This window comes from Podarcis cretensis (assembly GCF_951804945.1).
Source record: "Podarcis cretensis genome assembly, chromosome: 12".
NCBI classification, from domain to species: domain Eukaryota; kingdom Metazoa; phylum Chordata; class Lepidosauria; order Squamata; family Lacertidae; genus Podarcis; species Podarcis cretensis.
Window position 1 is genome coordinate 21,397,733 of NC_137181.1, and position 13,975 is coordinate 21,411,707.

General features: G+C 42.5%; 1 protein-coding gene across 1 annotated transcript; it reads right to left on the reverse strand.

Moving 5' to 3' along the window:
* Positions 1-670: 670 nt before the first annotated feature.
* On the reverse strand, positions 671-13,159 carry RAB18 (RAB18, member RAS oncogene family). Its single transcript, XM_079948215.1, has 7 exons — positions 13,000-13,159; positions 9,525-9,580; positions 7,067-7,128; positions 5,257-5,329; positions 3,367-3,485; positions 3,218-3,284; positions 671-1,870 (listed from the first exon to the last, which is right to left on the reverse strand). Exons 1-7 carry the CDS (start codon positions 13,065-13,067, stop codon positions 1,698-1,700), a joined length of 618 nt encoding a protein of 205 aa, XP_079804341.1. The 5' UTR covers positions 13,068-13,159; the 3' UTR covers positions 671-1,697.
* Positions 13,160-13,975: the final 816 nt, after the last annotated feature.

The following is a 13,975-nucleotide window of genomic DNA, read 5'->3' on the forward strand; positions in this document are numbered from 1 at the left end:
AATACAACTGGTTCAGTTAATCAGTTCAGCCTCCATCCCAAGTGAAATGCAAAGGTTCCTTTGGTTATTGAAGAACAGGAATACGGAGAACAAGACACCACACAAAACTTAAGCACATATCCTATGATAAAAAGATGGCAGATGCTTTTCAATCTTTATTCTGTAGTTAGGAACACACCTCTCTGCAATAATATATGATTCTCTCCCATTTATTCAAGAGGCATTTTGCCATCTTTACACTGGGCAATAAGCAGTTCAGCAAATGTGCCATATATTAAAATGGCGGCATACATCTGAAAACTGTTCATTTAGCCTAAGGAGTGTGAACCTTTACTTACAATGTTTGGCTATAGAACTTCAAAACTCTAATAGTTTCCCAACAGGTGTAGAAAGTCGAAATTAAAGGTTTAAGTAAAATGTATTTAAAGTGACAACAGCTGATATACTTGGTGAAAGACCAGATGGTGTGCAGCCCATAAGTGTACAAAAAAGCAACATTATAAAGGTATTTCAGTTTACTGTATATATTTACAGGAAATTGCACAGTAGCTCATACCACAGTAATTTAAGTCATTAGTGTTGTCTATTACAGGATCAATAGTCCAAGAGATCTTCAATTGTGTCTTACAAAATTCACCTGTACATGAGGAAGATGTTACAAAAAAGTGAATACTGTGAAAAAAATTTATTAGTCTATACAAGTTCTCTGAAATGAGCAATTCATTGGCTGTTTGTTACAGCAAATTCCAATGAAATAGCACATGCCTTACACATACACACCCAGAAGACAGAGCTTTTAAACATTATTTAAGCTTCAGAACCAACAGCCACAAGCTGAGCAGTCATCTGGTTCAGACCATTCAAATTACATATGAGCAACAGTTTTGAGTTACTGAAATTAAATTACATTGCTAACATTTAGAAACAAGCATTCAAAGCTTGGCAAAGTGATTCACAATGAGACTCCATTAAGCCTGTAACCTAAAGAAAAAAATTCTCCTGCAGGTCCATAGCACACTACATCATAAATGCCATGGTGCAAGAGTGCCACGCGCACACACATTCAGGATTAAAAAAAAAAATCCAATTAGACAATCATAGTATTCATTGAAGTGAAAAAATTTAAAATCTCCTCTTTTCACCCAACCCCCGCCAAAAGTAATTTGCACCTCTTTCAAGATCACAGATTTTAACTGGGATTAGTTACAAACTAGAAAAAGTGTTGCTTAAAGCTAAAAAGGGATTGTATATCCATGCTGTTAAACTGGTAAGAAAAGGCCTTTGCCAATAAAATTGTGCAAATTTTACATGTATCGACTTGTACCATTTGAGATTTGTGTGCCTCAAACAGTGCCATAGTTGAGTTAAAGACCCGAGTTAAACAGAATGAAGCCAACATGTGTTTGAAATATTTCCCCAAAGTAATTCCATGATAATTATGAAATTTGAGTGTATTTGTTCCTGCAACAAGTTCTTATGCTACATATAAAAAGAACCTATACGTTTCAAATTAGGCATGCTAACCATAACACTTCTCAACTGGAAAAGCTGCAGAGCACATTTTCCTAGAAAAATGTTCACTGCCGTGATACACAAATATGTGCAAACCGCAAGGTCCCTAAAATAGCAGATGTAAATTTATGTACAGAGGACACCACTATCCATTTAAAGACACCAAAGAATAAATCTTCCGGAGTTTATAACACAGAACAGTAGCCACCGCAGCCGCCTCGATAGCCCTCTTCATTGTTTGACAACTTTACACCTCTGTTTTGGCTCTCACTTTCCCACAGTCCTGGAGTCTGTATGATTTTCTCAACAAGCTCCTCAAAGGCACACTGTACACCATCACATGTTTTTGCACTTGCCTCTGCAGGGGGGAAGAAGAGATGAAATGTTAGACATGTGTCACTGTGTGTTGTCCCAACTTCCTCTTCCATGGGTGCACCATTAAGCAGACAGCACCATGGCTCTGTCATTTGCACACCAATGTAGGTGCAAAATTCTTGAAGACTTAGCTTTGTGAAACTGAGAGTTTGGAAAAAGGCTTTTGCATCACAGCAAGTAAAGAATATTGAGTTTCTCATCCCCAAGATTTGTGTTTCGTGAAGATTTCATCAAACGGTACACATGAACACACTGTGTCAAGCTGTAAGTGAACAAACATGGACTCAGGCCTTCTCAGGGAGAGACAGATTGCTAACTGAAGTCATGTCAGAAGAAAGGAGGATGTCAGTGCCTGGAGGAGACGGCAGCAGCAGCAATACCTGTTCTGCTGAAAAGCACACCAAAACCCCCACAGGAGCTACTGGCAGAATCTGGCACCTTCCTCTTTGAAACTGCATCCTCAGGGAAGAGGGGTGCAGAGAGAGAAACAGATTTATCTTTACCTCTCTTAGCAAAAGAGGTGCATGAAATGGGAGACTCTTGAAATCAAGCTAGAAGGTAATGTAAAGGTGCAAAGGTAAAGGGACCCCTGACCGTTAGGTCCAGTTGCGGACGACTCTGGGACTGCGGCACTCATCTCGCTTTACTGGCCAAGGGAGCTGGCGTACAGCTTCCGGGTCATGTGGCCAGCATGACCAAGCTGCTTCTGGCGAACCAGAGCAGTGCATGGAAACACCGTTTACCTTCCCACTGGGGTGGTACCTATTTATCTACTTGCACTGGCATGCTTTTGAACTGCTAGGTTGGAAAAATCTGGGACTGAGCAACAGCAGCTCACCCCATTGCGGGGATTTGAACCGCTGACCTTCCGATCGGCAAGCCCTAGGCTCAGTGGTTTAGACCACAGCGCCACCCACGTCCCCGCAGAAGGTAATGTAACAGTATTTAAATCAAGGCAACTGCAACCATTTCACCACCTTTGCCCATTAATGGGACCCACGAGATATTCCTCTGCGCAATTCATTGAAATAAAAGGACATCAACAGACCCTGGTGGATGGTACTCATGGCATCCAAACAAGAACCAATGTGACATCAGCTGCACAGCTGTCATATTTCATAGCCTACATAAAGTAACAACGCAGTGGCATATACTTTGCAAATTTAGTTCCACAACTTTACTTAGCTTACATTAATCCTGCTGTTGTAAAATACAGCTTAATTCTCCAAAACATGCACCACCACAACCCTAGCCATTATTTCTTGTCGTACAAAAATTGCAGCTAAAGAGAACATTCCACCACACTTTGCATTCCTTTTTAAGGACTTACCTATGAACAACATGGAATGTTTTCGGGCAAACTTGAGACCCTCATTTCTGTCAACTTCTCTGTTTTCCTACAACAAGCAGAACTGTCAGACACTTATAAAAAAAAAGCTTATGAATCACAGGGGGGAAATGTATTTCAGGGCTACTCACCTTATCGATTTTGTTTCCTACTAACATTTTAACTATATCATTTCTTGTGCAGTATGTTTCTAGTTCAGTTAGCCAGTTGTCTAGTTTAGCAAAAGTGTCTCTTCTTGTGACATCATAAACTGAAATCAAGAATTAATAGCAGTCAGTGATGCATGTATTTCAAGGTTAAGAACGAAACAAACATTTCACCTTCAAATTTATAACCCTTTCTCTTGCCAAATTAGTTGCAGCACTGCAAAACTCACTCACCTACCTACCCACCCACCCCACCATAGCACCGAGAAAGGGCTCTGGAGAATGCCTGATCTGCAGGTGGGACCAATCCTCCACTTATCCCATGCCACCTCAGGGAAGGGGCTTGCCTAATGAGATGGCCAGCCTTGAATTTAGTTATGACAACAAAGTTTAGAAACTAGACAGAGCCATGATACCAGTAAATGACTTATTGAACTGTGGCTCTTCCCTTATTACCTCTGAGTCCTCTTCTGCAATCAGCCACTGTAATCCTTGCTACTGACTTTCAGCTGTCACCTGAAGACCTTTTTATGCCAACAGGCCTATGTAGTTATTCAAACTTTTTTTATTGCCTAGTCTTCTTAATGATTATTTTCTATTGTTTTATGGTTATTGTATATGTTGTTGTACAACACCTTGGCATTTTACATGAATTTGTTGTATACAAATATTTTTATTAATAACAATAAACAATAGAACCAGAAGTCCATTTTGCAAGGTTGAGACTCCTCTGAATTGCCAGCCGTTGACTGATCAAAGCTAAGTGGCTGCTGACAACTAGACATCTGCTTAATCTCTTATAAGAGACTCAGCCCAGGTAATGTATTTAGACAAAGAAGTCTGACTGGATGGCTCCAGCCTCCAATCCAGTAGCTATCTCACTGAGAACCTAACTGCATTATTCCTCATTGAAAAACCAACACAACTGCAATATTGTTTACAAAAGGTTTCAGTAGCTTTAAGTTCGTGAACTTTGGTAGATCAGGGAGGCACAAAAGCTTTCTCTGTGATTTGAGGTATATTGGCAAAAAAATTACTCCCCCCCCCTAAATTATGTTGATTGAGGGGAGTGGATTTTGTGTGGATGGGGTGCAAGCTCCATTCAGTTCTGGTACTCAACACAACTTCATGGGCTCAGAATTGTTTAATTATAGACATGTCTTATTATGAATCTGGCTCCAGTTGGTGGATCTCAGGGTACTATTAAAACACAATGCTCACCCCTGGGGTAGATAATGAAGCGAAGATGGAGGAACCTATTAAAATGTACTACTACAGCAAGTTGGAGATGGTTCCCAAGCAAGCACCTCAAGGATTACCTGGAGGAATGTCCCTTCATTTTCTATGAAAGAGCTAACTCTGCCCAGAAATGCACTGTAGCTTCCCTTTCTCCCCTCTCTTATTAAGTGAAGCAGATGCCTGTGTCATCAGATTGAGCAGATAGCAGTTCGAGGATGTGTAACCCTGAGCCTGTCAGTCATGTGCCTGCTCAAAATTCCTTCCACACTTGCTTTACATGTGAGCACACACAGGGAGAAATTCAAGAGCCTGTATCTTGTCCCCTGGGAGAAAAGCAGCTGGGGAGGGGAACTGGAGCACAGTGGCTGGAGAAAAACATCACCCTGCACTCAATCTGAAAAAAACAACCACCTGCAGCTTCTTCGCCCAGTAATATAAAGCCTGCAGACAGAGAAGGAAGAGAAACAGCAAGAACTACCTACAGAACTCCACCCTCCAGCAATTCCCACAGTTCTTATTTCTAACTTGCCACCCAATTGCCTGTGTAATGGTAAAATTACAGTGAGGCCAAGAGTTTCAGTATCATGCCCTATACCAGAAAATGTACAGATAAGCAGTAACCAGCTGCATGCTTACCTAATATAACACCCTGTGCTCCTCTGTAATAGCTGGGTGTTAATGTTCTGAACCGTTCCTGACCTGCAGTGTCCTAAAAAATTCAGACAATTTTGAGAACTGATTTGACATAGTTAAACAGATTTTTCCTGAAACTCCCACAACAGGCAGCATGCATCCTGATATTTTGTATTTTCACCTAGAAAGAACTTTCTGATTTGCATCTTCAAGACTGCAAACCTTTTCATGCCAAAGCTTAACAGGATACACTTCCTGGATTCTACAAAGGTATCATGTGCAGAGTACAGCAGGTCTTTACTATGTGAAAGCCTATGGCAATAGACATACAATTCTATTTGCCCACTACAAACAAATATGCACAAAGTTCCTCCTTCCATGTGCTATAGACCTTATCTAGCCATTTCTTCTTCTATAGCAGAGTTTCCCAAGGCGGTCAATATTGATCCTCCTGAGTGCAGTAGAACTGTGCAGAGGGCAAATAAAGACTAAAGGATTGAAAGGGGGTTAAAAAGGGCCTGGGGTAGGAAAGAATTTTATGAGGCACAGTACAAAAAAAATTTTTAATAGGAACTATGAGCCACAGGAGCATGTACACTGTGCACTTCCCTTGTCAATAAGGAACCTCTGCTGCTGGTATTTCCAACATCATGCATGGCTAAAGCTGGGTTCAGCCATGTTTGTGCTCTTCTGAACAAATAAACAAGCTGAATGTCAAATAATGCTGTGACTTAAGGCTCAAATCCACAAACTTACAGCCCAATATTCAAAAGCCCAATCATCTCATTAGAGAAGATAAAAAGAATAGTATTGTTTCACTACTTTTAACTTCCTTATTTTACTTCTAAGAGTCACAATGATTGAAATGATTAATAAATAACTGATTAATAAATGTCGATTATATACTGATATTTATTTTATTGCATATACTTTTCTTAGAATTTGAGTTGGGTTGAGATGTACCTTGGTCCTGCAACTGTTAAGTAGGTTTGAACTTCCCATGCATCAGCTAATTGATGGGGAGTTCAAAGCTGCTTGATTTGTGCATGTGTGCTAGTTCCCCCCATGGCAGGGCTGATCAATGTCTGTTTTCTACATATATCACAACATATATCACCAGCTAAACATTGTGATATCCCGATATACCACAATGTCTGAAATAAGGATGTAACTATTTGGAGGCGATGGGGCAATTGTCTTAGCAACTGCAACTACTTAGGCTTCTAAAACTGATACATTTTCACTTACCTTTAACATATTGTTACAATTCTTATTTTATAGTACAGAGCAACAAGGGTAGCAGGAATCATGAGAGAAGCGATGACCAGCTTCATGGTTTTTCCCACATCACAATTTTTTACAAAGCATATGGACACATTGCGATTTGCCATGTCAAATATTATGAAACCGTTACTACAATGTGCACTTCAAACCTATTTTGTACGATGCATCACTAAATCGCCCAGCCCTACCCTGTGGGGAACTTCGTTGCTGAAGTACCTGAACCCTGCAGAAGTTTTCAATACGCAGATTCACTTTCACCACAGCAATGTTTTATTGAACTGTAGTCTACTGACCAGTTGCTCAACACAAAAGGTACACTGTTGCTTGCCAGGACTGGCTTTGATAACACTAGAAAAAGTCTTCAGGTATCAATATTGTTTTGCTGTAAGCCACTTTGGCAATGGCCCATTGTGGAAAAGCAACATCTGAGTAACATCAATTAATCAGTCACTGAATCAATCAATCAATCAATCAATCAATCCATACATCATTAAATAATGCAAGGTTCACATGCGTTATTAGGACTTACCCAGATTGCTAGTTTAGCCTTGTTTCCGTCAACGGATATTGTTTTCACTTTGAAGTCAACACCTACAAGAGAAGAATACTTAATGCTCTCTCCAGAAAAGGACAGAAGTTAAAACAGAAAACATACCAGATATTGTGGGCTACAACTCTCATCAGCCCCAGCCAGCATGGCTAATATTCAGGGATGATAGGAATCATAATAATTCTGGCTCTTTCTGAATCATTATTCTATCTGCACCTAATATTCTAGCACAATAATTTGGAGATAGACAAATATTCCGTGTGTTTATGACTTGTTATGCTTTCAGATGAACTGCAAGTTTGCAACATGTGGCAAGATATAGGTGAAAAAAGCAGCAAGTTTTAATTAGCTCTATGTTTTGCTATTAAATAAAGCTCAAAAGCAAACCAACACAAAGAACATTAAATGTTGAAGGCAAACTACTGCAGAGAACCAAGCGACCCATTTTACACAAGGTCATAACTTCTATATAAACATCAACTTCACATAGGAAAACTGAATCTCGCGTTAATTTGCCACATGCAACACAGTCAAGAAAGCAAGTGTACATTTTCATGAACCCTACATCATATAAAACTGGTTCCAATACCGAAGTAATGTTTGTGTAACAAATGCTGTAATTAGCTGCCCAGAAAATGTATCTATGGTGACTTCCATAATAAACTACCCATCTCTGCATTGCTTGGCTGGCAGAAGTCATTCACAAAACAGAGGCAGAAAAAGAATGATAGATATACCTCTGTTCATTTTGCTATTTGTTTTGAGATAGAAATTAAGAGGGCCCATAATGTCATCACACAACTCAAGGAAGGGACAATCAGCTTCAGCAGCATCTAATAATGATAACTGTGGTGGTGGTAATAATTTTATTATTTGTACTCCGCCCATCTGACTGGTTTGCCCCAGCCACTCTGGAAAGCTTCCAATAGATAAAAAAATAAAACCACAAATATTAAAAACTTCCCTAACTTCAGCTGTCTTCTAAAAGTTGTATAATTATTTATCTCCTTGACATCTGATGGGAGGGTGCTCTACAGGGCAAGTGCCACTACTGAGAAGGCCCTCTGTCTGGTTCCCTGTAACCTCGCTTCTCACAATGAGGGAACCGCCAGAAGGCCTTCGGGGCTGGATCTCAGTGTCTGGGCTGAACAATGGGGATGGAGATGCTCTTTCAGGTATACAGGGCCAAGGCCATTTAGGGCTTTAAAGGTCAGCACCAACACTTTGAACTGTGCTCTGGGAGTCAATGTAGATGCTTTAGGACCAGTGTTATATGGTTATATTGTCTTGCAGTCAAGACAACCATCCAGAATGAATGAGGAAGGTTTGTGCCTGCTCTGCAACCAAATTTATGTACTCAAGAGCTCTTTTTCACAAAGAGGTTCACTTCTGGAGTAAAAAAGTCCCCTGTAGACAAATGTAAGCTCTCTACTTGTTTACATGTGATTTTCATTAAATTTGAATCTGCTATTTCTCATCAAAATCTTATGTGGCAGCTGTGGCAACTCCTGCTGATCATGACAAATTCCACCAGCGTCATATTTCTCCCTTACAGAATCGTCTCCAACAGCCCCGCCTTGTAAATTTCAAATGCTATAGTTCCATGCTTTATCCTTTGATCTATTTGACCTCATCACTGCTGAACTATGTAGGCCTCACAATTCAAAGCTATTAACATCTTCTCCCAAACAAACCAAAATGCTAAATATAGCCATGATCTTTGTACAGTCTTAGCAACATATGCAGAATACATGAACACAAAAAACAGAGACCATTACATTGTTTCTGTAGAAATGCCCACTTTAAAATGCTAAATGCTTGAAAAACAGTATCAATTTTGACAAGGAGAAGGATTAAGAAGTTCAACTCCTCCTGAAAAGTTTTTAAGACAAGTTGCAGATAGCAAAGCATGTGCATTTACTATTTGTGGGCTTCCAAACCAAGTAATGTCTCCACTTGACATACTTCAAATTCCTACCATCACTCACTCATTCAGGGCTTATGTCAAAATCAGACTTAACTATGAAGTGTTTCACAGGTTCAGCCAATTTATAATATTTGATATCACCATATTTGATCCTTGCAGTTTTCAAATTACTAGCAGCTATTTTGTTCTGCATATGCAGAATCTGACTTGTCAGAATCTAACCTGTCATCAAATTCAGACATAGCTGCAATGCTGACAAAAAGGTGAGTAAACTACACTGTCAGCTTCCTTATGTTTCCCTTTTACAATGGGGGCATGGTTGGGTGAGAGGTGTCTAAACTTCCAATTTAAGCAAATTTCTTACAGCAAATGTCGCCTGGTTTTTGTGCCAGTGCTGCGGCTTTTCCTTATTAGGGATCAACTTTCTCCATTGCAGTGTCTCCACTTTTAACAGCATTACTATCAAATAGTTTGAATTTGATCTAAATAACAGAGGCATCACAAACTTACCAATTGTTGCTGCAAGTTCTGGATCAAATGTATCATCGGTAAACCGTAACAGAAGGCTGCACAAAGGAGAAGGGCATTTGATGGAGAAAGGAGGAGAAAATGAGCACTGCAATAATTATATTTCAGAGATATAACTATCCAACCAGAGACATTTGTAACAGATCTCAGATTTGCGTTGCCAAGTAACATGATTGTAACAGAACATTCACCCTCTCCCCTACCAGATTTCAATTTTTTTTAGGACAGTCAACTCTCCCTCCTCCAGAAAATATGCTTATCCTCTTTTAACATTAACTCTTGTGCAAGCAAACTTGCAGCTCTGTTGAGAAAGACTGGCCAAGAGAGTGCCCACAGAGTTCCATTCTAGACTTCTTGAACTCACTAGGGTATGTTAGGGCTGCCATATTCCAAAAAGGAAATTTGCCGAAATCTACACTGCTGATACTGCACAGCAGTAGAAGAATGTTAAAATGTTGAGATAGCAACATCAGGAGATACCCATTGGACTTGTGAATGTGCTATGTAATACTGAGTGGTTAGAAGTTAGCTGCAAAGAAAGGCTCTGTTTGAAAACTGAATGACAAATCACTCTTCTAGGGCTAGGGAACCTCTGGCTTTCAAGATGTTGTTGAACTGCAACTCCCATCATCCCTAGTCATGGTGGCTGGAGGACCAAAGGTTCACCATGTGGTCAGGGTTCTGCTGTAAGGATTACTATATTATATGTGTTTACACACACAGCACAGCACACAAAATATGCTAAATAAGTGACAAGCAGTGTTAGAAACAATGAAAGCTAGGCGCTAAATGGCACCTTAAACCTATGTTATGGGTGCAACAACAGAATATCTAGGCACACTTTTTTAATAACAAGAATACAAAGCTGAAAATGATTGAAATATATGTTCATTTTTCATATGGTCTAGTCCTTCCCCTGCCCACCCCCCTAATATTCTTAAGAGGGTCTCTTCTCCAGTATTTAGAAAGTAGCTGGAAGTGGGAAGGCAGAAAAGGGTCCTCCTTTCCTTCCACTTTGCAGTTTTAATCTGAAATCTTTGGCGCAGTACTGCACCCAGAGCTCAGAAACTGCTTGAACCAATGAAATTCCCTGTCACAAGATGCACCTAGAACAATAGGAGTTTTGAACACTGGTGACAAGGTTACACCTACAAGTCTGCTAAAGTCTATCACACCTACTGAAATTCTACTTAAACATGAAACTCTTTTACACTGCTGATGGAAAATGTCCAGGGTCCAACAGTAGCAGAATTCAGGTCTCTGGAAGGTATCACTCTTTCTAAATAACTAGAGTATCAAGTTTTCTCACCGAGAACAGTTCACTCAAAAGCATGTATATGACACTGGACTGTGCGCATAAAAATGCACCACTCTTCCCTCTCCTCCTCCCCTGCCAGTCCTTCATCTGCAGTCCTATTGGAAACCAAAGGTCTGTAAAAGCATCTCAACTGTATAGCTAACACAGCATCAAGCTACTGCAAGAATTCCAGAGGCTTAATTTTTAGTTTGGAACCAAAAAACAAGTTGATAGCTCTCCTTACAGTGGATTACAGGTAAGCAGCCTGCTGTAATAAAGTGAAGCTTTCTGAGGTCACATACTTGGAGATGACCTAATCCAGAAGAAATCTAAAGTCTTGGCTGCCAGCACTGAGTCCTTGCAACATCTTACAGAGTCACGTACAAGGGGGTGGGGCACTGACTCTGCACTTTATACACACATCCTCCACAAATTTGTTAGCCTCTTCAATTTTGTAAATTCAAAATAGCAGATTTGGTTACTAAATATACTGGTGTAACATATAGAAGAACACTGGCTTCAAATAACATGAAGCATTATTGATGGTGCTGCCATGGAGTCAAACACAACACTGATGGGTAGAAACAAATGTCTGCCATTTATACAGACATGATATATGTGAAAAAGTTATGTAAGTGGTTTTAAGGTCATGAATTAGTCTTTCAATATAGGCTGTTTCTTCTGCATACTTTCCTTTGTATCCTAAATGATGTCCAAATAGTTTAAGAGTTCACATGATGAATAAATTGATGATCAATTTATGACACAGACAAAGCACAATGGGCTGTACTTCACAACCCAGCAATAGTAGGACAGGGATTATGTGGAATCTAGCTAGTAATTGTGAGAGAGACACTGTAGACAAGGCAAAGGTTATTGTGATTGAGAAATGAGAAGGAGCCCAGATATGAACAGAAGCTCAGCAAGACACAGATAGACAAAGGAGGCCCTTTAGAACAAGGGGCTAGAATATTTATTTATGACAGCAAACACCACTAGGGAGGGAATGCAGATCCTTAAACGACTTCATATCTAGGTACTTGGAGTATCTCTCTAAAAGTGGGACTCACAAGGAGCGCCTGCTTGACAGACTTTAGTCTGTTCTTCACAAACATCTGCTGTCCCAATTTCAGTTGCTGTGCATTATGTGGAAACATGGGAAGGGCCCTATGCTCCATGGTGAAACGCCCTTTCACCTTCCAAAAGGCATGCCTTGCACCAACTCTAAACTGATTCCAGAACCAGGTCAAGTCCTGGTTATATTCCCTCAGGCATTTGTTGCCTAACACTGCAGTTTGTTTATTTTTAAAGTGGCATCTACTTATCATTTTGTGCCATTTTGAGTTACTGTTTTATAAACGAGCTACATTTCACAGCAAGGCCAAAGAGCGCCAGGTAGGGCTATAAACATTTTAAGGAGAGAGGAAAAAGACCATTTGAATCCTGATTTCTCCAATATAAACCCAGGTTACCAACTCTTACTTCGGCGTGTGATCCTACCCATTGGCTCCTCACCTAGCAAGCCTGACAGTGCCCTACTCTCCCCAGACACGTTGCAAAGGCAAAGTTCAGAGAAGGGGCGAAGAAACCTTCTCGTGGTTGCCCAAGAACCAGATGCAATGGCTGCGAGGTAAGGGGCTGAGCCCCGGGATGTTGTTCCAGAACCAAAAGGCTCCAATAATCAAGCAACAGGCCGGCGTGTGGAGGAAACCGAGCCTCTGCGCATATGCAGAAGGCGTCGCCCTGATCTGCGGAGACAACAAGCCAGAGGGGGAGCTTTGGCCGCAGCCAAGGGAGGGGGCGCCCCCAGGGACGAATGGCCCAAGTCAGGGAGCGTGGCGTCCAGTCCAGCTGGAGCCCCGGCGGCACTCGCCCCTCCCTCCTCCTCAGGAGTAAAGGCCTGAATCCGGCCAAGGCTTCCTCGGGAGTAAACCCCATCCAAGTCCATAGGCAACAGCCCCTAATAAGCGGGGGGGGGGGGCAGTTGCAGTGGGAGGGGGGTCTTGGCCCCCTGCCCCTGCCCGGCGACAAGGGGGGCGGAAGCGCCCTCAGGCCTGAGGGGGGCTGCTGGGGGGGCGTCTGCCCGGCAAGGCCTACTCGGGGTGGGGCAGGGAAGGAAAGGCGAGGCCGCAGCCGAGGCCTAGCCGGCAGGGGCCTCACCTAGACTTGCCGACGCCGCTCTCTCCGATGATGAGGATCTTCAGCGTGGTCAAAATATCCTCGTCCATCCCGACAACCGGAGGCCTCTGGCCCGACCGACCCAGCTCCTCGGTCCCTGCTACGCAGACTGCCACGTCTTCTGCGCATGCGCCCACCCCACCCCCTCCGACTCGCCCTTATCCGCCTTCCCCAGGCGCCGCCTTTGTGCGCTTGCGCGCGGAAGCGGCCTTCCGCATCCCAGCTCTTAGCTCCGCCCATCCGTAGGTGGTGTGGTGCGTCGCGCGAGCCGGTCGGCTCCTGGGGCGCAGGTCCGGCGCCCGGGCTGTTTCCTCGCCGGTGTGGTGAGCTTCGGAATAAGCCTTCAAAGCGCAGCGGCAGATGGAAGGAGGCGTCCCGAGAAGAGCTAGCTGGGAGCACGGGAAGGAAGCTGCATGGCGCCCAGCCTGACTTGGCCGAGGCTCCCCACAGATTCAGAGAACAAGAGCCTTTCTTCCCTGGCAGCACTTGGAGGGAAACGGCTTGCAAAGCGCCGGGTCCGCTTAAAACGCATTTCAGAGGCTGCGCTGCGTGTTGTCATGATGAGTCACGGAGCCACCGAGGCTGCTGTTGTTGTTTAGTCGTGTCCGACTCTTCCTGACCTCATGGACCAGAGCACGCCAGGCACTCCTGTATCCCGCAGTTTGGTCAGACTCATGTTTGTAGCTTCGAGAACACTGTCCAACCATCTCGTCCTCTGTCGCCCCCTTCTCCTTGTGCCCTCCATCTTTCCCAACATCAGGGTCTTTTCCGGGGAGTCTTCTCTTCTCATGAGGTGGCCAAAGTATTGGAGGCTCAGCTTCACAATCTGTCCTTCCAGTGAGCACTCAGGGCTGATTTCCTTCAGAATGGATAGGTTTGATCTTCTTGCAGTCCATGGGACTCTCAAGAGTCTCCTCCAGCACCATAATTCAAAAGCATCAATTCTTCAGCAATCAGC